Here is a 24,756-nt window from a genome sequence, read left to right on the forward strand (position 1 = left end):
TTGTTCCATCGAAGAGAAATCGTGACGAATGCACAGGGTCTGCAGCTTTGAAGTGTTGAGGAATTTGACGTTTATTCTTTCTGAGTGTGCCCACCATCGTGATGGAATGTTGTGACAACATTCTATCGAAAATTTCTGTAGACGAGAACCAGTTGTCGCAAGTTATGTTACGCGAGATTCCGTGCAGAGGTTCTGTCAATTTCCGAATGTAATAAGACGGTACGGTTTCATTTTTTTCTTTTTCGACTTTTCCCACGTACGGTTCTGCGGTGTACATATAAAAAGTTCTCGAGTCATTGAGCATCACGATTTTAATGCCATATTTATCTGGTTATTTGCACGGTGATAGACTTTGAAAGGGCATCGTCCTAGGAAAGAAATAAACTGTTCGTCAACAGTGCAATACGTGTCTGGACAATAAAAACTAGTACATTTAGAGATGAAATCCTCCCAAATCTCACGGATCGGTGCAAACTTGTCCGTCTCTCTACGTGTAGATCTTGTCGTTTTATCGTCGAAGCGAAGCATTTTCAGGAGAAATGTAAATCTGTTGCGTGACATCGTGCAGCGGTAAAGGACAGGCCCAAAGTCATGGGACCACATATCTTCTAATGGCGTACTTGCAGTTTTCTGTAGACCGGAAAGGTACAGAACTCCAATGAAAGCCTTCAGTTCACATAGGTTCACATCTGCATACGTCGCTTGTGAGACAGCCTCACTTTCCTTAGTGTCACGATACCGCTTTATTTCTTCATTGGTGTGATGAACCACTTTTTCCAATAACGCGTCACTAAATAGTAGAGACCATGCATCGAGCGGACTTCTCACGGATTTTGCTTCTCCGATGGGACCAGGCAAAAACGTTCTTACATTGTGCTGATGATCTGCTGGCCTCTCCCGCGCTGTGGTGTACCATTCATGTCCATCTTTTCCAAGATAGATGCTTCGTCTACGGTCACGTCTTGAACTTGCACGAGAAGTAGGTCTTTTTCGCTTGTTGATTGACGGTCCAGCAGTATTTTCATCTTCACTCTGTAAATGAAATGTAAAGTAGTGTCCTAAACTTGAGCAGATATTTTTCGTTTTCAAAAGTTTTTGAATTGTACAAAAAAATTATCTTTTACCTCTGACCCTTCTCTAACTACAGTTTCTGTCGATGCTTCAAAAGGTACATCTTCAACGTCCTCTTCCGATTCCGAATCAGTCTGTGATTCTTCATTATCTTCTTCACTATCTGAAGGCAAGTCGTAGGCCGCAATTCGCTCCTGTTGCACCAAATTATCATGTACACTAGTAACGCTGCGCGTTTGGTAACGAACAGACATTTTCTGTAAAAAATTCAATTTATGTACTGCTATACATACGCCAATCCATCCATCCAGTTATACAATAAATTTAACAATTTGTATAACTAATATATATACAATGCTTTTTTTATCAATAAAAATTTTTTACATGAAAAACTTTTGAATACACCTAATCTAACCTGAAAACGCCAAAACGAGTCATTTTCACAAAAAATCTGAAATATACTTACTGTGGTAAATGTCGAGCGTAAATGACTCACTGGGGTGTCACGATACCCCAAACGATTTTCTTTTTCGGTTACAGCTGCTGCACGGATCTAACGCACTCGCTGAATCACAGAGGTCGATTGCCGGATGACTAAACTGAATTATGGTTAGGGTCTCGGTATGAAAACTAACTTTCCTAAGGCAGGGGCTTAATTTGGGCCGCAGGGGGAAGTGATCCGCGCAGTTCCTTGGGCCTAACGTACCTACGGCTTCCCGAGTTCAAAACACCGCGAACATTAACACGCAGTTACACTTACACACATACATACATATATACACTATCAGTTTGGGAATAGAGGAAAGATAATAGGAAGGATTATATAGATAAGAGGACAGATACAACATAGGTCAAGCATCGTTGTGTTATATGGCTCCAGGGTGGGGCCGAAGGCACTAAGTTGTTTAAGTTTCTCTCAACCGAGGGAACAAATCCCAAAAAAAAGGGGCTCAATTTGAATTTCGCGTGGGGTCCCGTAACACCCCAGTGAGTCTGTCTAGGGTTAGAGCGTTTATTTACGCATTTCCAACAAAATTGCATTAATAAAACTGAACATTTTTTTATAATTTTACAAATAACATATTTTAATAATCTTAACACTCTGTGTCTTTTGGAAAGTAATATTTTCAGATTCTCTAAATACGCAGAAAATATCAAAACTATTTGCGATTGAGTGTTAAGTTAACGAAAATGATCAATAAACGAGCGTATACAATGTATCGCAACACGACTTTCGATTACGGCATTTTCACTTTTAATCCGCGTCTGCCGATCGAATATCGAAACCTTAGAGAGGCAGATGGTGTCGAAGAGAAGTATGATTACGTAGCAGGTGTATAGTGCTGAGTGCGCGCGCGACAGGTGAAGTGGAGACTTTAATACGTACTTATGCGCTCGCCACCGAACTTTTGGAAAGCCACGGTAAAAAAAAAACAGACGAATATAACAACATCCGCGTGTCTCAAAAACAGAGTTCGGTTTAATTTCGACGCAGTTCAAGTCAATTGCGATCGAAATCAAGCGGATCCTTGCGGATTTCATTGGCTACGTTTACACCCAGCGCAGCGACCTGATCGCGGCCTGACCTATATTGTGACCCGAAGTAGGTCTAGTCATCATTCGTTTACACCGAAAGAAACCTAAAAATTGACGGGATCGTATTTGGGATCGCCCTGAATTGCAGCGAATCCGAACAAGCAAATGAAGCTTTTAAGACGCGTCGCGCTTGATCGCGCGCTTACATCGCAAATGATAACGGCCGATTTCAGGTCGGGTCACTAAAATACGCGACCTGATCTGAAGCCAGGTCCGGTCGTCTATCAACTGTTTACAGCAGGCGGGCTAAATAATTTAGGTCGAATTTGAGGTACAGGCCGCGGCCTAATTTCAGGGTGTAAACGTAGCCATTGTCGGAGGTAGCTGGGATTTTGTTTATGCGCAGAAGGATTTTCAAGACGATTTATTTCGGGCATCAACGTCGTGACGGACACGCACGTGGAATACGCGATCGATCGTCCTGGTACCGATCGTTCATTCACGCGCGTGTACGTGCAGTCGTTGGAAATTAATCGCTTCTCATGCTCCGCGCGCATGGCGTGTCGCCTCATCGGTTTTTCCCAGGGCGACGCGATTTCCGAGCCGATGCCTCTTCTTCCTCGTAAATAAAATCCGGCGCGGTGGGAGGGAACGACGAACAATTTCGCCGGATGAATACTGAATCGGCCGTACGTCGCACCTCCGCGATCGGCGTCGCGCACCCCTCGATGAGTACTCCTCATGACGTGAATACCAGTTACGAGCGACCGTGAGATCACAAAGAAAGAAAAAGGAAGCAGGAATAAAATGTTCGGAGTCACGTTTTTCTCCGACGCGTGCACCTGTCCCGAAAAGTAATCAAACGATTTTCCCGATTTTGTCCCAAGAGACGACGCTCCTTTATGCCGGGGGGTTGTAAATCGTGTCGCGGTACGGTGTCATAAAGGCCATAAAGCCATCCGGTAGGCTATAAAACAAATCCCGGTTCTTTGTAGTCGGTGACCCTTCCGGCCAAACTAGTTTCGGAGGAGCCAATTAATCTCGACGGGAATTGACTCGAATGACGATGGACGCATCAATCTCGATCGTATCATAAGACGAAGTCGAATCGCATCAGCAGAGATAACTTGACGTCGCCAATAAAAAATGGGTTTCACCAGATATCCTGGCAATCTGAGATTATTTTATCGAGAGACATTTTCCAGAGACTTTCGACGAACGACCTAAATTAATTAATTGATGATTTTTTTATTTTATAGTTGAACATGACTCTTAGAATTCTTGTTTTTTTATCCTCTCATAATTATTTGGTTGATTATCTAGGATATGCTAAATATCTTTTTGATAATATATACAGATCCCTTCTAAGCATAGTAATGATGTACTTGTGTCCTCTTGGACAATTCTGATAATGAGCTAACAAACAAAATAATATCATTAGAAGGTCAGAACTGCTTCCGGCAAGGGTTTGATCTAAAACTATTTTTTCTTTTGACTACCGTTATTATCTACAAAATATATGTATATGATTGATGACTAAGCCCAGATTAACCAAAAATAGGCGAAGTTCTTTATGTCGATTGCAACTACTGTTGACTATATCATGTTTTATCTTGAAAATATAGTTTTATATTTTCAACTTTTCTCAAAATTTTACATTCTGCTAATTCAAGCAAGTCTCCTCAAGTCATTCCTCGTTTCACATTTTTGTATCGATCGATATCCAATCCGTAAAGAATAAGGATCGGTAACCACCACTCTTGCACGTGAAGTATAGTGTTTCAATGTCAGTCGCAGGAAGTAACTCGATACAGTTGGCTTCTGGACACGTGCGGACGCTTAAGCGGGATATATCGGTCGCCGACCGGATGGGATTCGCACGATTAAGCGCTGAATCGGCTTCAACGATATCGACAATATCGGTATGAGCCAAGGATATTGATCCCATAAAACGTTTCTTAGCAAATGGGCGCAACGCATTTCACGAACGATTAGACACAACGTTGATTTATCAACTCGAGAAGATATTTGAATAATTCATTAATTGATGAAAAAAAATAACGGTCCGTTTATTCGGTATTGGTGTGGAAGTGAGCGAGACACTGCTCTACCGGAAGGCAGAAGGATCGACATGAGAATCACTGGGGGGAGCAGAAGGGCGCGTGCCAAGGGTTCGCATCTGCCGCAGTTGGTTTTACGTCCCCATGTCCCTTTCTGGAAAGGGAAGACCGCCACCATCAGCATCGCCGTCTCACGTATGTGAGTCTCTGGTTACAAATAAAAAAGAACGAAGGAAAGAAAAAGGGAGGGACGTTTCCGCAGGAAGCACCACCAGGATCCCTCTTTCGCCCTCTCATCTAACGTTCTCGTGAACGGCGCGGGCGAACCGCAGCGGCGGATAATCGTATGTGCGAGTCGTGTGCAATTATTGCGCTCGAAGGATCAGAGCGTAGACGTGGAGGATGGAGGTTTTTTTTTTACCTTGCGTAGGGTGATTTCGTATTGCCAACAATTTACCCACGCGCGTCCCAGAACGTTACAACCGAGTACGTACGTATTTCTCGGTGAATTACGCGAGTCGTAGCTAAGTGAACGCCGTGATTACTTATTAGCCGCACGTAACTAAGTTGGGCGCAAAAACGCGAATTGATCCTTGGCGAATCTCGCAAAAACTGGACGTAATACGGCAAATGAGATATCAGCGGCAAATGAGACATCGAGAGAAAAAAATATCACGTTACTTAAATAAATAATTCCGGAACAGAGCCATAATTTACATTTCTTTGTCGTTCGTTTTCACTATCTTAAAGATCAAAAGTTAAATTGGGTCGAAAAATCGAGTCTGAATCGTTTGAATTTTTCAACTTCTCATTTGCTGGCAAAGGAAAAATTCTGTTTTGTTATATATTTATGGATATGATCTCTTTTTATATTATACATTACAATAGGAAAAGATACGTTTAATAGAAGATTTTACATTTATACGATTTAATGATCGCTGAGCCGCGCGGACAGCCAATACATCCCGAAACAGTCAATACGTCCCTGTGCCGGGGCCCCGAAGGAAGGGGACCGCAGGTAAGCAGCTGCGAGCATCTGCAGGGGCAGCGCGGCAGCCGCGTGTTTAAATTAGTCCCGGCACAACTGTCGTGCGCGCAGCATGCATGGAAGACCGTTCTTGAGTTCGGTGTGTTGAAAATTGTATTAACGAAAAATCGTGAAAGAAACTAAGGCTTAATTCGCCTCGAATCGTCGGGATTTTTATCAGTACTCGCGAATACGACCGATTCACTTTGTTATCGTCAAAAATTAACTTTCCGGTAGGAACAGGAATCATCCGCGATAGGAAATCATAAAAATACTTTTTTTTTGGAACTTGCAAATTGCAATTAATTAATAATTAAGAGTTTAAGAGAATTGTGGTTAAATTTGAGCACAGTAGCTAAAAGATGATAGATTAATTCCGACAAATAGTGATAGATCGAGTTCGGCTGTACATATCTAATCGTATTCGATAAAATAAATTGAAAAAGAAACAAATTGATGGCCCTGGTAATAACGGTGAAGTAAACGGTAGAAGTCGCTTGATGATCGTATGAAGGATCAAGAAGGTAGAAAGAAAGTGGATGAAGATGTTGTTACTCAGGGTGATTGTGACGCTGGTCGCGTGCTGGATCGTCAAGTGCGATCTGTTGGATCTCTACGTCCAGCACATGGACGAGACCATGAGGACGATCCCGTACAGATATAAACGACATCCCATGGATCCTGTTGCCAGGAGAATAAAGAGAAGCCTCGAGGAGGACGAACCGTGGCTCAAGATCGGGAACTTCAAGAAGCAGCGACTGGATGTCGACGAGGATTGGTTGAAGCAGTGGAAGGCTAAGAGGAAGATTGTCCCTTACAAGAGCGACGCTTTGGATTATCAAAACAAACGGGATGAGAACCTGAATCCTGATCAGCATGAAATATTCTCGACGCAGAATTCGAAATACTTCGAGAAGACGTCGACGGTTCTTGAAAACGCTGCTGAAAATTCGCAGTTGAACGTCTCGCAAGATCCGATTGTTGAGGAAACGTCGGAGGATCGATTGACAATCGTGGAGAATCAGACCGACGTCGAAAAGTTCACCGTCGACGTCTCTCTGAAACCCGAGAAAGAAATTTCGGAGGAAAACTGGAATGATTCCGAAGAGATGGAGGGCGAAGATAACTCGCAGTTCGAGATAATCAGCGAGAACGAGAAGATCAATCCGAAGCCGTTCGTCGAGTCGAGTTTCAAACGGACGCCAAAGGGTAGCCGGGTGCCGAAGAAGTATTTCCCGGAGAAGCCGGCCAAGGACGCGCGAGGAGCGAAGGATTACATCAAGGACGAAATAGCGACGAGGTCTAGGAGGAACGCGGACCATGAAATTAATGAGGGCATATCTAGCACCAGGTCGTGGAGATTCATCAGGTACGAGAGACTGGACGATAACGGTGACGTGATCCTCGAGTGGGATCCTTCGGACGACGAGGAGGTGATCTTCAGGGTCACCGCCAAAACCCTGGGCTACGTTGGTATCGGTTTTAACGAGAAGACCAACATGAAAGGCGCCGACATCCTGCTCGCCTGGGTGGACGATCACACTGGCGCTGTCAATCTACTGGTAAGTCAGTCTCCTGCGAGATTCTCCTACCCTCGATGTCCCCGATAGTCGTTGATCTATAGGAGGGCGACCGGTTATCCGATCGATAAATCTCGATGCCCGAAAAGGTGTTCAGGGTGATTCCCGTACAAAAAAGTATCGAGGCTACATAACTTCGATCCGCTGGCCAAGTCGAACTATACGTCTATATTATCGAGCCCTTGCAGCTTGCAGCGGTCTCTTATATAATCTGTCGCCTTAATGATGTTAGATAACGAAACAGATTTCTGATTTCAACATTATGCATTTTAACATCAGCGTTACTCTAAAGCGGTTTCTCCTACGATAATTGATTTTCTCGGGGCACAATGGTCCTTTCGATAATTAACTTAAGACTAAACGAATTAATTTAGAAATCTTTGTAAAACGATTTTCCTTTCCGTAATTATTCACGCTTGACAAGCGACAAACTATTTTCACACGACCGCGACGCGGTGAAATTAGCGCGGTCGTCGCGCAAAAAGAGATTTGCGTAGGCATGAGAACACGGGCAAGGATTAATAAAGCGATCGCTGGCTAAGTAGACGTCTAATGCATCGCCCGCGCCGTCGTCATTCAGCCGTGTGGGAAGGACTCGTTTTCTTCTTATCTCGCCTATCGATTGCGTCTGTACCGTGGACCTATATCGCGCGGAATCAACGCGGCTTCTTGCTCGACGCATTTTTCTTCGTGAAGCATCCAGTTTTCCCTGTGAGTCACTTCAATGATAAAATCAAGGCATAATTTCCAGAGTCGTTACAAAGATACGCAGTGAAGGGATAAAAGTAAAAGGGCATTCCAAGATCCTTTGGAATTAACCGGTTAAAAACAATTTAAAAAAATTCTTGATACGTAACCTTGCAAGGATATATTTTTAATTAAAAATATGATAATGGATTTGCTTAAGTATAGAGAAAGTGAGTCTCTAAAACTTAGTCTCTAAAACTTTCAATGACATAAATAGTTATGTAATATTAAACATCAGTCGGATGAAAATACGAGGTCTCAAGTTCTCTTTGCCTATGACTCATGAAATGTTCGAGCGCGAGGAAAAGCACACGACGAAGAAACTGACTCCCCGGCTCGATTTCGCGCCGAAGCAGCCCTTCACGAGGGATCCGAGACAGTTCGAAACCTGTCGGCGCGTATCTCTCTCCGGCGAAGGGAGCCGGCGAAAGGCCGCGAAGCCGGGGAGATGGTACAAAAAGGGGGCGACAACAAAGGGGAGGACGAGGAGAGCAGGAGGAAGACGGAGAAGAAGAGGCACGACGAAGAGATGAAACGAAGGAAACGAAAGGTGGAAAAAGGAGCTAAAGAAACGCGAAAGCCGGGGAATTAAAGGAAGATTAAGAAGGCGGTTGCAGCAGAAAGGGAGGTCGAGGCAGCATCTTGAAGGACCTGCGAGAGATTCCAGAGGAGAAAGGGACTCCAGAAGAGGAGAGGGAGGGGGAGAGAGAGAGAGAGAGAGAGAAAAAGAGAGGTAACAAAAGAACTATCGTGAGTATCTCCCTCCTCCCCCGAGCCGCATTTCTCCGCTCGAACGACGGAATCGCTTTCGAAGGGGAAGTCCGCTCGCGCAACCGATCCGTATAATGAGAAGCGTTAATTAACGCGACGTCGTAGTCGATGAAGCCATTTTAGTTTTCGTCCAGGTGCATCGGCCACGCCGGGCCCTTTTAACATTCTCTTGTATACAAAATACGTGTGACGGAAGACTCGCGACGAGAAAAAATTACAGGTTCACCTAAATAACAAAATTGATCGACAAAAAAGGAATAATATACATATATATTATTATTATATAGGGCAGAGTAATAATTGACTTGACAATTAAAATTTCTGAACAGCAGCACGAGACGTTTTAATTGACGATCAGGTACTAGAAAGCCGGCGAAGGACTGAACGACGTAGTTCCACGTTCCAGAACCTGCTTCGGCCCGGACCCTCTACTTCCCCGAAATCCTAATCTTAATTAAATTTATATCCATTACGCCTGACGACGCCCGGTTGCGCCGTATCGCCACGCGAGGAATTCCTCCCGAGAGCAGGGCACGTCGTCCCCTCCGTTCAACACGGAGGCTGAAATCGCGGAATCTACTCGGCGGCAGCTTCTTGTACTCGACTTCGACTTCGTAACAACATTTTCTTCCTCCTCTTTTTTTTCTACGCCGCAAGACGAATTGATTCTACTTGCCTAGGGGCCTATCGAGAATCGTCCAGATCGCAAAGCGACGAAGATTTCCTTCAGCAAAAGTATCCTTCCCTCCGGTTTTAATTCGCGCCTCGTCTCTCGTCCCATTGAGAGAGGGAAGATTAAAACGAGAGTCACGCGATATGTATCCCGGCGAGTTTTAAATCTAAACCAAAGTGAAGTGACGCCGAGGGGACCGCCTTTCCATCGATCCCGAATGTTCGGGTCTATTTACCTGATCCTCGTTCCGGCGACATGAGGGTTGGGGAAAAAGGGTGAGAAGAAGGAACGACGAGGGAAGACGAGGGAGGGTGGAGGAGGAGAGGGACTGACCCGAGAGAGAAAGAAAGGTCGGAATAAAATTAACGAACGTGGCTCCACAACGGGCGAGATAACGTCGTGATAAATTTACGTCTGACCGGCGCCGCGGCGGCCTCTCACTGCGCGTTTCTTCGGCGTATACGATCGATCTACCCTGCTCGTGCCCTTCTTACCTTGATGAATTGTAAATCTCTCGATGCAACGGATCGAGGCTGATCCTAGGTACCTCATCAACGGGGATATGCTGCATGCTGCGGAGATAATTCATGTAAATTAACAGAAACGTACAGAAATTGTTATCGAGTTCTCTTCACTCATAGCAAATCATAGTAATGGATAGCAAAGTGCTGATTTCTGCTACAGACTTCATTTCTAACTTATCTATACACTGTTAAATATTAAAGAATAAAATTTAAATCAGTACTTTGAGTTAAATAACATTTTGTTATTTTTAACTATTATGTGTGTTCAAATTTATTATTTTAACACAAAACAGTATTATTTTAACATTATTGGTTTAGTTAAATTAACGACATATTGAATAGCGGTGGCGACCTATAGGAATAATTTAAAATGACTCAAATTGAGTATAATTTGACTGCACTAAAAATTTAACAATGTATGCAATTTTAGGTAGAACCTTTAAATAAATAATTTACAAATTATTACATATGTAAAATTATTATTGATTAAATTAACTTTATGTCACAGTCGCAAATCGACATATCGCTCACACGAAACAGCAATTTCGAAACGAAGATTTTTAATCGCAAGTTATAATCGCGCAGCGGCCCCCCGTCGAGGCGACAATTTGTTATTTGCCAGTACACACGCGCATACACGTACGTATCCACGAGATGTCTTATAACCGCGTTTGACAAATATCGCTATACGTGCGTACCTGTTGCACTGACGAGTGATGCACTTGCATGCATTCGGATTCAGACGCCCCGAAGGTGGCGGGATGTGCCGGCGGCGAAGAATACACGCACGGTGTGTGGATATAAGGATTGCGTACGTGAATTCGCGCGGACCGAGTGTGGTCGTGTGTGAAGATCGGCGGCGAGAGGGCGAGGGGAAGGGCCCGCTGGGTACGCCGGGCTTGGAGTTAGGTCCGAAGGGGCCCAGTCAAGGCCTCCAGACATCGTCGACGGGGGGGCCGTGTGCGAATCTTTGAGCATCGCTACCGAGAAGGACGAAACGATGGGTCCTGGGCCCGATGAACGAGCTGGCGATGTTGTATACATATCGTATATGCGATACCTCGGGCCCTGAAGATCCCCAACATCACTCGAAGTAAGTACTCTTTTAATGAGTTCTGCCGATTAAAAGTGAGCGAGAGTACGAGAGAGATATTTGATTTAAAGCGAGAGAAAGAGAGAGAGAAAAACAGCAGAAAGATTAAACGCGAAATCAGATTATACATAAATCAAATAAAGAAAATAAAAATCCGAATGCTGCCGTCGAATCCTTCGCTCAATCAAGATCGTCCCAATCGAGGAGGATCCGCGAAGGTCAAAGTGGCCGCGTCGAATAATTAATTAATCGCCATTAATTCACGATGACGCGGAGAAGAGTCTCTCGCCGGCGAGGCCAGGAATGAATGGAGGGCCCTCATCGGCAGCCAGCGCGACAGAGAGAGGCCTTAAAGACGGCTGCTCGCGTCCGTCCGTCGTCGCGTCGTCGTCCAGCGTGACCGACAATGCGTGCGCGTACACGACGATTGCGATCGTAATTTATTACCGCGCCGGGAAATACGAGTCGCTGCGCACCGCATATACGAGTGAATCTGAAATGCACGTAATCTGCGATCCGTCCATCCCTTTGGTCCCAGGGGCCGACGGGTCCGTCCAGAACGTACGCGGGACGGACAGTCGGACAGTCGAGCGCAACGGTGCATGAATGGGGCCTCTCTTCTCCCCTTCCCGTCTCCCATCTCCTCCACCTACCCGATTTCGCTGCGATTTTTTTCTCATTATCCTGGACGATCCCTCTTGCTCGTTTTCTACCACCGGCCAACACGTTTTCGTCCTTTTCCAATCCCACTTCGCGTTTGTCGTCTCTCTCCCCGCGCGGAGATACTCGGCCCGCTATCTTCTGACAAAGCGCAGCGTACATGCCGAAGAGACGCAAGAATAAAATCCTTAATGCATCTTGGATGATAGCTAGATAGCCGGTGATCAATGGTTATCGCGTCGCGTTTAAGGATGATTATGCAGAAATAAAAAACAAAGAAGTGAAAAAAGTCGCGGTTAATCCAGCAATACAAAGCAGCTCTTGCAATTGATTGTTGCTAATTAACGTCATTATATACGAGGATAAAAATTATTAATATATCGCCTCAAATTAATCCATAGGAAGAAGCTAAACGAGGCAAAAAAGTTGAGAGACCATTTTTAACTGTGGTCAGAGACAATTATAGACATGTGGTAGCTCGAGGGGTGCAATAAAAATCCGTCGCACCGGTAGCGTGTATTAATAGCGCGATTAGCGGCGCGGGAAAGGTGTGGATGTGGAAGAAGAGTAGGTAGGTGGAATGGCGACTGTGCAATTTGTATACAATATATATATATCTCTCTCTCGAAATGCCCCGGAGGTGGGTCAGGCAGCTGCTGCTCGACTTTATCGCATCGCTGAGCCGCGCGGCTGAAGCGTCAACGAGGTGTCGTTTACGCCAGTGACTGGTATACGATACGGTTCATCCTCTCCCAGGCGAAGAGGAGACCAGGAATTCGCCAGAAAATTTGTCCTATCTCTTTCGTCTTCGCACTAATCATCGCTTCCTCTTCTTTCGCTTTTTCTTCGTCGTCGTCGTCGTCGTCGGTGCAGCACATCGTAGTCAGTTCTTATGCCGCTTTATCTCGTTCCGCGCGTTACACCGCGTTATACTCCTCGCGACGAGAAAGAGATGAAAAGGGATTTCAGACGACCGGGAGAATATATCATGGATTAAAATTCATCTCGTACACGGTGTGGCGCGCTTCTTTGAGCGTAGTGGGTCATTCTTCTCGTAACAAGCAACCTCAAGTTAACATTTGCATTCAAAGATCTTGCAAACATCCAGAACTAACGATCTGGCTTAAGGAGCGGAATTTGATCTAAAGTTTTTATTTAAAAATACGTAGCGAAAGTCAACATCTGATAATAGTCGTATCGATTTTACCGCCGAAATTCATCGCACCTCCTTAGCCTGAATATAACGGAAAAGAAGGGGCCCAGAGAAGGGTACCTTGGTCGGAAGTATCGATTGTGAAGTTAGCCAAGCTGATATTCGATACGGCGAAGGGATTTCTGTGCATTATTGAAAAACGAAGAGCGAGGCGTTTATTAGCATTTCCGGCGTCAGAGCCGACATAATCCAGCGTATGATTTACGATTCCCTCATCGCGGAACCGGTCCACCCGGGCCAAATGAAATACCGTCCGCTACGCGCCATTTGTCCAGTCTTGGTGAACTGCTCTTCGGCTACGTACCTGAATCATCGTTCATTTCTTACCGGCCGCGGCGCGAGAAATCCGCGCCGATCACCATTCTGTTTCTCTCCTCTCGCGTAATCCGAGACCTCGCGTTTTTCGCGAGGTCCCGGCAACTTTGCAACAGCCGTAACAATCGGCCATTGACGGTCCCCTTGAGGAACCCGCGGACCCCGATGCTGGGGTATTAATAAAAAAACTTGCAATTATAACACCGATGCGCGGAGACATTCGTAGATTCCGAACTATTTAAAATTATCGGGATCCTCCACGGTTATTCTCAATGTACCCAAGTTCGGCTCCTGAAGATCGTTACATATAAATCTGTCGATAATTCCTTAACAATAATCTTTACGATATACTGCACAGAAAAAGAGAATATTTTTGTTTTGAAAATATCTTTAGTTTCAATGTGGAATTCTTGAAATGAGATTATATTGTGTTGAACAAAGATAACTTGCTTCAATAAAGTATTTTATATAGTTCAACTGAGAAAAAAAGTTAAAAAGTTGAAATTTTTATAAGAAGATTATAGATTGTTACTTATACTAAGTTTTGAAGAAAACACTCCTTTTTTTCTGTGTGAGATCTCCGTCTCTCCATTGGATATATCCAGCTGATAAAAACTGATAAGGAAAAGGAGCGCCCGGAGGATCGTGGGATCTTTCATCCGTTTCTCTTACAAATTATAAGAACCCGAATAGAGAATAGCTTGAACCAGAAAAGGAGAATAGCTTGAATCTGGATGATTCTGGAGTCAATGTTCTGTATAAGTACGGAAACCTCTCTCCTCCCGATCTCTCTCTCTCTCTCTCTCTCTTTCTCTCTTTACTTTCTGCCATGTTTTTTGGCCGTACCAGTTATCCGTAACATGTAGTGGCGCGATGAGAGTTACGGGGCTCCCCTTTTTCGTGTCCTGGCTTGCCCTCCGGGTCCAAAAACAACTCAGCTCAGAAAAGAAGAGCAAATTAGCACTGTTAGTGGCCGAACCACCGCGAAACTGGTTCGCAGAAGCACTCACGTACTCCAACGAGACTCGTCTAGTTCGGACCAGCGACTGTTTTGAGGTTCCGAAAGACCGCAGCTTGAGAACTTTGTATTGTTTTCGAGAAATTGAAAGAGAGAGAGAGAGAGAGAGAGAGAGAGTGTCTCGAGTTCTATCTAAACCTTCTAAACGTGCTTTATGTAAAAATAATTATTTCTTTAATAATTTAGCATTATATTAAGTGTTTCTAAATTAGGTTTTTTTTAATTATATAATATAAAATATTAATAATTTTTTAATTGATCTAATTTTCATCTTTAATGCGATGCGTTGTCGATTTCACTTGCAAAATAATTACGGGCAAGATACGTACAATTTTAAACGCGACGCGAAACTTTACTCGGCCGTTAATAGCGAGCCTCGATCTCTTACGCGATTTTACGTCTATCGGCACGATGAGTAAGGGCAGAAATTCCACGTGCGATTAAAGCATTAAACGCAGGAATCGTTAAGCGGCCCGCCGAGTAAATTGCGGGGGACGCATGCACCCTCGAGTGCCCGGGTGAGCGCCCCCACCGACGACGAGAGCGGGAGGGTTTTACCACCGCATTTTAATTCGTTGATTATTATTCCGCGTAACCGCTCGTAAAACCGGCTACGATGAACCTTAACGACTCGCTGCTCGTAATTGTGCGTAACCGCGTGCGAGCGCCTCCGACGCGCGACGCCGCGCCGCGCCGGGTTCGCGACACGTGAGAACCGGGTCGGAATCGCGACTAAAAGCTCAGTAATAATAATTTCCTCCTGAAAAAAGAACGAAGTAGACCAATTCAGAATACAGCCTTTATTTTTGCTCGCATAAATAAATGTTCATTAGAGAAGAGATTAAGTTAATACTAAAGTACTGAAGTATGATAAGAAGCCAGCAACATATCTTTCCATTTAGATAAATTAATTTTTTTCATAAATTACACAAATATATTTTATTAAAAGCGAAATTGGTTTATCCATTTCATCTTCACGATGGTGTAATCAAATTATGTCTGTGGTCTACCGCGATAAATCTGTGGGCGATTCGCGCGAAATTTGTCGCGACCGCTACGCCGATTCCTTGTGGGGTTCCCGAAGGACACAGAGCTCTCCTTTATTCCTGCCTGAGGAAGGAGCTGGTCTTCGCTACCAGCTGCTGCTCTGCCAGGTGGTAAAAAGGAGATTCGGCTGTAGGAAGAAGGAGGAAAATACAGAATGTATGCGAAGGAGAGAAAGGGAAAGAGAAACGGAAAGTGCGGTTGGTTTCACCGACGGGTTTGAGAAGAAGGAAGGGGCGAGAGGGAGAAAGATGCAGAGAAGAGCGAGCCGAGCAAAAGAGGACAGTGGTTGAGGGAGAGAGAGGAGGACTAAGGGAAGGCGACCCAAATGCACACACGCACACACATATATATATATATATATATACACAAACATGTACACATATAACATATACATCGTGAAGTGCAAGAGGAAGAAAGAGAGAAAGATGGGCGAAGAAGAGGCCACCACCAAAACACCTGGCGAGCATCCTTCTCCTAGTGGCGCCTCTTTAGAGAAATTCCTTCCTTTTTCTCGCCAGGACTACGAGGACCCATGGGAACCACGTTTGTAGCGCACAAAACGGCAACGCAGCAGCGTTTACCTTTTTTGTGGGCGCTGCATCCATATCGCTACCGTGGAAAAACATCTTACGAAAACGCTCGCAGTCGGGATTTCGAGACGGTCGTCGTCCTGAAAGCCGGCGTCTCTCCGAGGCGTGCATTGTGCAGGACGAAATCGCGGAGGAATCCCGTAACATCCTGTTTTCATCTCTCGTCCGAGCGTCATTCGAGATCTTTGACGAGCAATCTTAATTCTGATCTTAATCCCGATATGAATAATATCTGACAGGCTGTAACAATCCGTGGTGTATCTTTTCACGATTTAGATATTTTTAAAAACCCTTCAGAAGAACTTAAGAGCGGTCCTGATCCCCTCACATCGCACTCACATCTTTTAATCTCGCATTGCGACAAATAAATAAAAAATAGATGTTCGCGCGGTGAGAAGGAATGTCTCAGCTCTGAAACGTTTCTCGTGAAGTGTCTCTCGTGGGGAAAAGATTCGTATTATCGCTCAAGGATCCGTATCTCTCTCCCCCTCGTCCCGAGGAACGCCTCGCGAGCAGAACGCGCGTGTGACGCAAGCGGAGAAGCCTCTCAGAAGATTGTCGGAGGAAGCGGTCGCCGATCCGTGACGTCACATCCGCCGAATTAATTTTCCGGCGTGTATGCCTTCTTTCCGGCGGATCGAAGATGCCCCTCGATGGCTCGAGCCTCTTAAATCTTGATCATCTAAACTGCAATCTCATCTGCATCTAAACTGCGTTTCTGTTTTTTCTCGTCTCTTTGTTGCGTCGATGAGTCGTCGATTCGAGAGAACTAATGACCCTTAAATATTTGGCCCCCCGCCGGGCATCGTACACAATTATTCGCGCCAGGATTACGGTAATGACATCGTCAACGGGTGCATTCGTTATCCTGCGTTTCCGCGAGGAAACCCGTTTCTAAATCGAGGACCCGGGAGACGACTTCCTCATTGTCGGTCTTCGTGACTCACAGTCGCAGAAAATCAGGTGGCTGCGAGAGCCGTATATAGCTCCACCGGATAGTTAGCATAATATTTTCGTCTAACGATCGAGCCACTTTGTGGTATTTTTCACCCCGGCGCGGTCGCGATAATCCAGCGTGGGAATCGAGAGCGTTTCCTACTTTGTCTCTTTTATCAAATCGCTATGCTAGTCGCGACACTCAACTGGTTCTCAGACGTACGCAAACTGCCCAAACGTGTTTGGATTTGTCCCCGATAAATTGACGCCCGAGATAGCGCGCGAATGGAACGAATATTGTCTTTATACGGTTCAATCTTACGGTGTGGTAGTGTACTCGCGCGATGCTGAAAGAAGATCCGATAAGACGAGCATGTATTAAAGTAATGGATCCACATTCACCGTCAGCCGCGTCAAACGCGATAACGGCACCGTAAATTAAATCTTCGACTAATTGATATAAAATCTTGCAAAGTAAAAGGGACCAGGGAATGTAAAAAACAAATTATGATTAGCGCGAGAGTCTCGCTAATCGGACGAATGTTTCGTTCTGGAATATCAAATTTTGAATAACGACGGAATAAATTAGCAGCGCTCTTAGGACGCTCTCAGACCTTTTTAATCGCCGAACAACGCTAGGGCTGTACTAATTAACCCGATGGCGATGAGAATATCCGGGCACCATGAGAAAACCGTCTCGCGAACTTCGTGAGAACGCACTTGAACCCGACGAAATAGCGATACGACTCTGCCGCTCCGATCGAGATAAAAAAAAGATTCTCGCAGCCTTCCGGGAAGATTTATGCACGCGTATTATTATGACACTCGGCCGGTCGGGTTGTTCCTCGCGAACTGATTGTAATTAAAATCTGTTTGTTTTCACTCGAAGATAAAAAATCATCTATTAACTCTGCACATCAGTGATTCCAGGAAACACAAAAATTATTTCAGTCTGCTGGATTTGTACGTATAATTATTTAATATTAAACATAATTTTTCCTTTATCGGTTTAGAAGTTAAAGTTATTTACGATCTGAACTGGATCTTGGTAGCCTAATAAAATTTCTATATATGTATTTTCTTTTTTGTATCTATACTGTTAAATATTAAAGGATGATACCAATACCTTGAAAGAGTTAAATATCATTTTATTATTTTTAATCATGTCAAAATTTATTATTTTACGAAATAACCTCTGTATCTTTTATGCGAAATATTTCCCTTTGGACCAACGGCTTAACGTCTCTTTCCGAAAGACTTAAACTGACAAAAGTATAATTTAACACTACGAATTTAACACTGTATATACTGAAAATATAAACAACATATAAATAATTCTTTTCTTAATTTTGCAATTCTATTCTTGACTTACCTATATTTGATTTACTTATTGGCCTCACACCATATTTCTGATGATATTTGCAAATCCGCAATTAAACTGAAAGAGACGATTAAAATTATTCACGATAATACGCGCCGAATAAAATTTCAACGGCACGAAGGCGATAATTCTGCGGCGGGGTGCGAGAGTGTGTAATTTCAAAACGGGCCTCGCAGAGACACGAACACTTTGTGAATCGTTTTACGCGTTAACGAGCGTCTGCCCTCCCGCTTCGCATTTTCCACTGGTTTCTCGCGATGTTTTGAGAGAGACAGAGAGAGAGAGAGAGAGAGAGAGAGAGAGAGAGAGAGAAGGGCGCGCCTATTATCGTTTCCTTTCTGCACGTGCTCGTTACGAGGCGCGTAGTACTCCACCGGGCATGACGACGCTCTCCGGCAATTATTCGGATTCATTACGTGCAGGAAGGGGACTTCCCTTCAGGAGCCCCGCTACACGCCTCGCACGTACAAACGTCAGCGGGGCGCTCCACCGTAACCGGGGCCCAACGGACCCAAACGCCTGCGGCTGGCCGCCCTTTACTCGCGTGCGCTACCACATAGCAGCTGGAAAATCAGTTCCCTTCCTCTCTTTTTCTCTTTTCTTATTTTCGAAGCGCAAGACGCCTTATCGCCGGCCACTGAAATATATCGGTCCGTGATTTCGCACACGTTCGTTCTTCATAAAATTCGGACGCAAGCTGTTCCGGAGTCCGAACCTATTCGCGCAGAGTCGACGAATTCCGGGCTGACTTTAGCTCAGCGAAATAATAGAGGATAATCTGTCATCGACTTAAATGTAGTAGCCGCTAAATGCCTTCCCTGTCAAGTTTTTATCAAAATTGACTTCAGATCTTAATTTACAGCCTTGAAATGAACTCTTTAGTGGCTCATAATTTTTAATTCCGGGCCACTAATATCTCAATTTGTTTTTGTTACGGGAATATTGATTTCCGAGTTTATTAAAGAACTTATAAAAGGTATATACTCCGTGTATAATCGCGGCGTGAATAATTTTATGAAATGCATCAACATATTCTCTTTTTTATAACGCGCGTAAGATGCGTCACGTTGGTGGACCGTGGACGAAAGCCACGCCATAACAAAGAATGACGAAAGTTCATCGTACTTTACTCAAGCAAAGGTAAAAGAGAAAGTAGGTAAAGATGGAGAGACGAATTGTGTCGGGTAGAAGGGCCTAAAGTCCCAGTTCACCTCGGTTGCGAACACCTGGCGTTTACCTGACCCGATAGAGCTCTCGATCTCTCGTCCAATAGCGAGGGAGCGAGTTTCGGGGCCCGCGGGGCCCTCGTTTCGACGAGTACGTTGAACCCCCTCTGACAATTCTAACGTCTCTCTCTCCTCCCTTTCGTGTTTCAGGACTCGCACGGTATCGAGGAGATGAACGCCGCGCCGGTTACTGACGTGTACCAGGATGTCCAAGTACTCGGCGGCTCGCAAAACGAGACCCACACCATTGTGACGTTCGCCAGGAAGTGGCAGACGTGCGACCCTCAGGATCGTCAACTCTCGGTAATCGCTGAGACGGAATTATAATTATCTTATAATGTTTATATTAACATTTTTGTCACGCAAATACAGGTCTGGCTGATCTTTCAATTCTCAAGCAATGTGCAAGATGTTAATTAAATAATATGTTACGTTGAACAATTGTAGCAAATTGAAAATAGGCCAAGAAAAAAAAGTATTGTAGGAACGGATGATTGGATTCACTGCCTAGAATTAAGATTTGCCGCGAGCGAGCACCGCAAGGTGCATTTCGGGCATCACTTCAAACTTAAAATAAATCTTATAAACTCTGTGGCCTGCGGGGGCTTCAAATATTCTACGTAATTGAAAGGGGTCATTCTCGGATGCCAACGGTGATTCGCAAGCGCGCATTAACGCAGCGAGGGCCGGGAATTTATCGCGCCTCGCTAACATCGAAATTACCTTCCGACCTCTAATCCGCTACTCTGTAATTAAAATGCGTGCAAAGAAAGCAAATCTCGCCGTGCATATCTCGTCGGCCAAACAGAGTCCTTTAAAAGGGTCCGAAGAAGAGAGAAAGAGAGAGAAGCGTTGTCCGAAAGATTTACAGTATAACTGTCGCGGCTCCGTACAATTCGTGGAGAACCCTCTTTCGATTTATGCTCGGAGGGAGGCAGGGGCCCCGCGGCTTTAAGAGGCCGTAGGGCCCCGCAGTCTCAAATTCCCGCGGTGGTATTTAGGCGTTTAGCATGCCGTCTGTCCCCTTTCGCCGTGGCACGATCCTCCGGCGGTCAACGTATTCGATTTTAATTGCAGTCACGCCATTATAATACTTTGACAGAGATATATATATTATTTACCGGAATATAATAAAACAGAAAAAAATAAAACAGGACGCTGTAACTCGAGAATATTTTTGAAACGCAATATCGATGATTATTGTCGCTTTAACTGGCGAAAATCACTTTTAGAGCGACACCATCAGGGTACTATGGGCCCTGCATGACACCGATCCCGAATTAAACACGGCGGCGTGGCACGGGGATAAACGAGGCGGAAGGGCTCTGAGGCTGAAGACAGCTGCGGGACATTCGCCACCGCGAGAAACTCGTAATATACGACACTGGGACGTAAAGCTTAATCAGGTAAACTGGTAAAAGAATAAGACACCCTCTTTCCTCAATATTCTTGTAATTTTTCTACCAAGTTCAGATAATTAACGGCGGTTTAGATAATTACTTATATTCATTATTCTAACAAAATGAGAAGCCAAAGACGAATAAATAGTTGTATTATGGATATTTCAAATTCACGATTAATTTAATTTAATTCCGAACCGCTTTCGCCATTTTCTTCATTCCGCGCGCGTCTTGATGAATTGTGATTTAACGATGTTTCCGTTTGACAGTTTGAGGTGGACAATACGGACACCGTCTACTGGTGCAAGATCTTCAAAGCCTCCTCGTTGAAAAAGAAACACCACATGATAGGGGTAAGTACGCGGCGATGCAAATTCGCGCTAACAGGTTTCTCGAGTAGACGCGGACCTCTCGAGAATAAGTCCCGGCGTTGTGATGGAATGTAAAGGCCGGGCCTTATTCGTATGTGGTTCACGAATCACGGTCATTCATGCCGGACGTCGTATGGGGTAGACGCGCGCGTCGTTAGAATAAAAAAAAAGAACCGGAATGATGTCACTGCGCGTATCGAAACGTTCGTCGACTATCAATGGGAGAACGATCGCGGGAAAAACGATCACGATCGTTCCCAGGATCTCGCCACGACGTTCTAACGGCGGGCCCAGATCTTTCGACGATCTCCCATGTCTCGACGAACGTAATCTTTCCTGAACTGAAGACCTCGAGAGAGATCTCTCGCGCAAATTTCAAATCGCCTAATCCGAAGCGGAGCGATTTTAGGCATCTCGAGCTTATGCATTATTTATGCATTTCAGTACACCCCGCTCGTGGAGAAGGCGAACGAAGGTCTGGTCCATCACATAATTCTGTACGAGTGCGCGTCGACGGCACCGATCCTCGGGGAACACGCCAGAATCGCCGGCGCCCGCTGCTACAGTCCGACAATGCCGCGAGAATGGGACTCGTGTCTGCAACCCGTCCTCGCCTGGGCTCGTGGCAGTAAAGGTAAATTATCTACAAAGTGCAGGCAGATTATTGTCAGCCAAGTCTTTTCGGCCAAATAATCTGCACAAAATTCCCCACGAAGGTTCAGAATGTCAAAATAAAGCCGACGAAATCGACCTAGATCCTGTTCGCATTAAGAAAACTTTCTTTTTTATTTTTTTGTTCTTTATAATCTAAAGACTTTCTTTAATTTTATAAATAGTGTAATTGTAATATAATCGTTTACCATTGTGTCACGCAGGGGAATGGATGCCGGAGCACGTCGGTATACCTATAGCGGAACACGGCGACAGCTCGTACTACATGCTGGAAGTCCATTACAATAATCCGAGCATGAAGAAGGTGACCGACAGCAGCGGCATAAGACTTCACTTGACTCCGAAGCTTCGTCCTCAAGAAGCGGGCATTCTCGTGGCCGGCATAGCGGTGAGTCCTCTTCATGTGATACCCCCGAAGCGACAGGAATACGCCACCGCCGGATATTGCACTCCGCACTGCACCAACACGGTAATTGAAGAGTTACAAGATATTCAATTATGCCATTCGCAGGAAAGATATTATAAATAATATCTTTTGTATACTAAATTGAAGTGTTTTATATTAAATTAAATATTAAATTGAAGTAATGAAGATATAACTTTACAATCTTTGTTGTGTATATTACTGTAATTTCTGGCATTTTTCAGAATTATTACATTTCCAGACTTTTATTGCGGTATACATATTTATACTAAGAAATAACATAAAATATAATAAAATAAAAACGGGTGTAAATCGAAAGAAATAAAGTTGATATCAAATTCTATTTCAGATGTTCCCTGAGGACGGTATCAACGTCGTATCGGTTGTCTTGCACTCGCATTTGGCTGGTCGGCGTCTGAGCCTGAAGCACATTCGACAAGGTAAAGAGTTGCCGATGATAGTCCAGGACAATCACTTCGACTTCAACTATCAGCAATCTCACACCCTGGAGAAGGAAGTGAAGGTGCTGCCCGGTGACGAGCTGATTGCAGAATGTATTTACCAAACTGTGGACAGAAGCAGGCTGACTTTAGGCGGCTACGCGGCTTCCCAGGAGATGTGTCTGGCATTCATCGTGCATTATCCCAGAACACCTCTCGCCGCTTGTTATAGTATGACGCCTGTCAAGGAGCTCATCAAGACTCTCGGCATAAACAGCTTCCGGGGGATGACGATAGACTACTTGGAGAAGATGTTCCTAACGAATGGGTGAGTTACCTCATGCGGGATAATGGGAATTTTAGGACGTTCCATAAGATCTATTGTTATATCAATTATCACGAAAATTCTTTAATTTAATTCGTACATTATATCTGCAGATTTTTTCTAATTTATAAACTATTAATTTTTATCTTCTTTAATACTACAAAAGAGAAGAGAGAAACGGATTTAGAACATTTTTATTATATATTGCATTTATATGTAAAAAATATAGATCGAAAGAAAAATCTCGTCGCCTGATTTAAATTTTTGGTTTATAAAAAAATTCTAGATCCGACTTGATTTCGCCTTCGCTCAATCAGCAACAGTTTCCCGGTTATTCAGACATGAGATCGACCGACGAGATTGACAAGAGTGTCGTTAAAGAAGCTGAGTCTGCATTAAGGGCCATGAAAGAACACATGGACGAAAATGATGACGATAACATCTACACACGACTCATCATTGAGGAACCCGAGGAATTTCGAGGTATAAAAATAAAAATTAAATAAATAAAATATTGGTAAATAATTATAACATTTTTTTGCGATTGAAGAGATTATTTTGAACGTTTTCCCCCTAATATTTTCTTAAATTTCCAGGTCGAACTATGATCGAACATATACTGGCTTTGCCGTGGACAGAAGATTTGCTTGCAAAGAAGATAGAAAATAGCATTTATCACGGTAGACACATGACATTCTGCAGAAAGAGGGACGACCAATTAGCATTGGTAAAATCTCTCACAATTTCTTATTCCTAGTTACAATTTAGAGTCACAATGATGCTCCTTCAAGAAAAGTATACCAAGAAACGTTACCGGATAATTTCTACCATACAGATTAAATTTATTAATTTCTCGTCGGTATTGTTATACATATTATTTGTCATATATTATTTGTAAATATATATTAATTTTTTAAATTAATTTTTTAAGCCGGCAGATATTCAGAACTTCCCAAATTTTACGGCACTCCCGGAAGTGAACGACACAGTCTGCAGCGAGATCAGATTCACGTCTGGCTCCCCCAAAGGTCCCCACACCTACTTGATAAACCTGGTCACTATTGTCGTTGTATCGATCGTTGTGTTATAAGAGGCCTTGAGCGAATAGTCAACGACAGTTAGCGGCTGCACGGCGAATGCAATTCGCACTGTCAGTTATTCAAGTACGACAAATACGGTTCTCTCGTCTCACGAATGTTTTTTTTGTATATTTTTAAATTTGCAAGACGAGCTTGATTAACTTATTAATTTAAGCGATTTTACCTTGTAAGCGACTTTCTCGAACGAGCCCCGACCGCTCGGAACACAAATCGGGATATTCCTAAAGTATTAGGTGGCTGGTTAATTTCTCCTGGTAAGAAAACGACAAAATTTTCAAAAAAATTTTCGTCGATCCAGCACACTAAGCGTATATATATATATACGTATATATATATATATATATATAAGCGTATATATATATATATATATATATATAGAAGTATATAATATAATATAATGTGTAAATACATAATTATTAATAACATATATATATATATATATATATGTATATGTATAAGGCGTGCATCCTCTCGCGTTTTATTATTTTGTAATGCGTGTTTGTATAAAAATAAATGTCTGTAAACATTTCCTCTAAACGTGTTCTCGCTGATACAT

At 43.8% G+C, this 24,756-nt stretch overlaps 1 protein-coding gene across 2 annotated transcripts; it reads left to right on the plus strand.

The window, feature by feature from the left end:
* Positions 1-5,203: 5,203 nt before the first annotated feature.
* Positions 5,204-24,529, plus strand: LOC139823389 (MOXD1 homolog 1-like). 2 transcript variants are annotated; one of them, XM_071795889.1, is made up of 10 exons: positions 5,204-7,256; positions 19,619-19,771; positions 20,701-20,874; positions 21,138-21,221; positions 21,684-21,873; positions 22,115-22,299; positions 22,685-23,103; positions 23,387-23,583; positions 23,697-23,827; positions 24,032-24,529. In XM_071795889.1, exons 1-10 carry the CDS (start codon positions 6,234-6,236, stop codon positions 24,188-24,190), a joined length of 2,715 nt encoding a protein of 904 aa, XP_071651990.1. In that variant the 5' UTR covers positions 5,204-6,233; the 3' UTR covers positions 24,191-24,529. The 2 variants fall into 2 exon arrangements, with proteins under 2 accessions (XP_071651990.1, XP_071651989.1); XM_071795888.1 differs by having other exon boundaries at positions 5,205-7,256; positions 22,115-22,380; positions 24,032-24,528.
* Positions 24,530-24,756: the final 227 nt, after the last annotated feature.

Source organism: Temnothorax longispinosus, chromosome 12 (assembly GCF_030848805.1).
Source record: "Temnothorax longispinosus isolate EJ_2023e chromosome 12, Tlon_JGU_v1, whole genome shotgun sequence".
NCBI classification, from domain to species: domain Eukaryota; kingdom Metazoa; phylum Arthropoda; class Insecta; order Hymenoptera; family Formicidae; genus Temnothorax; species Temnothorax longispinosus.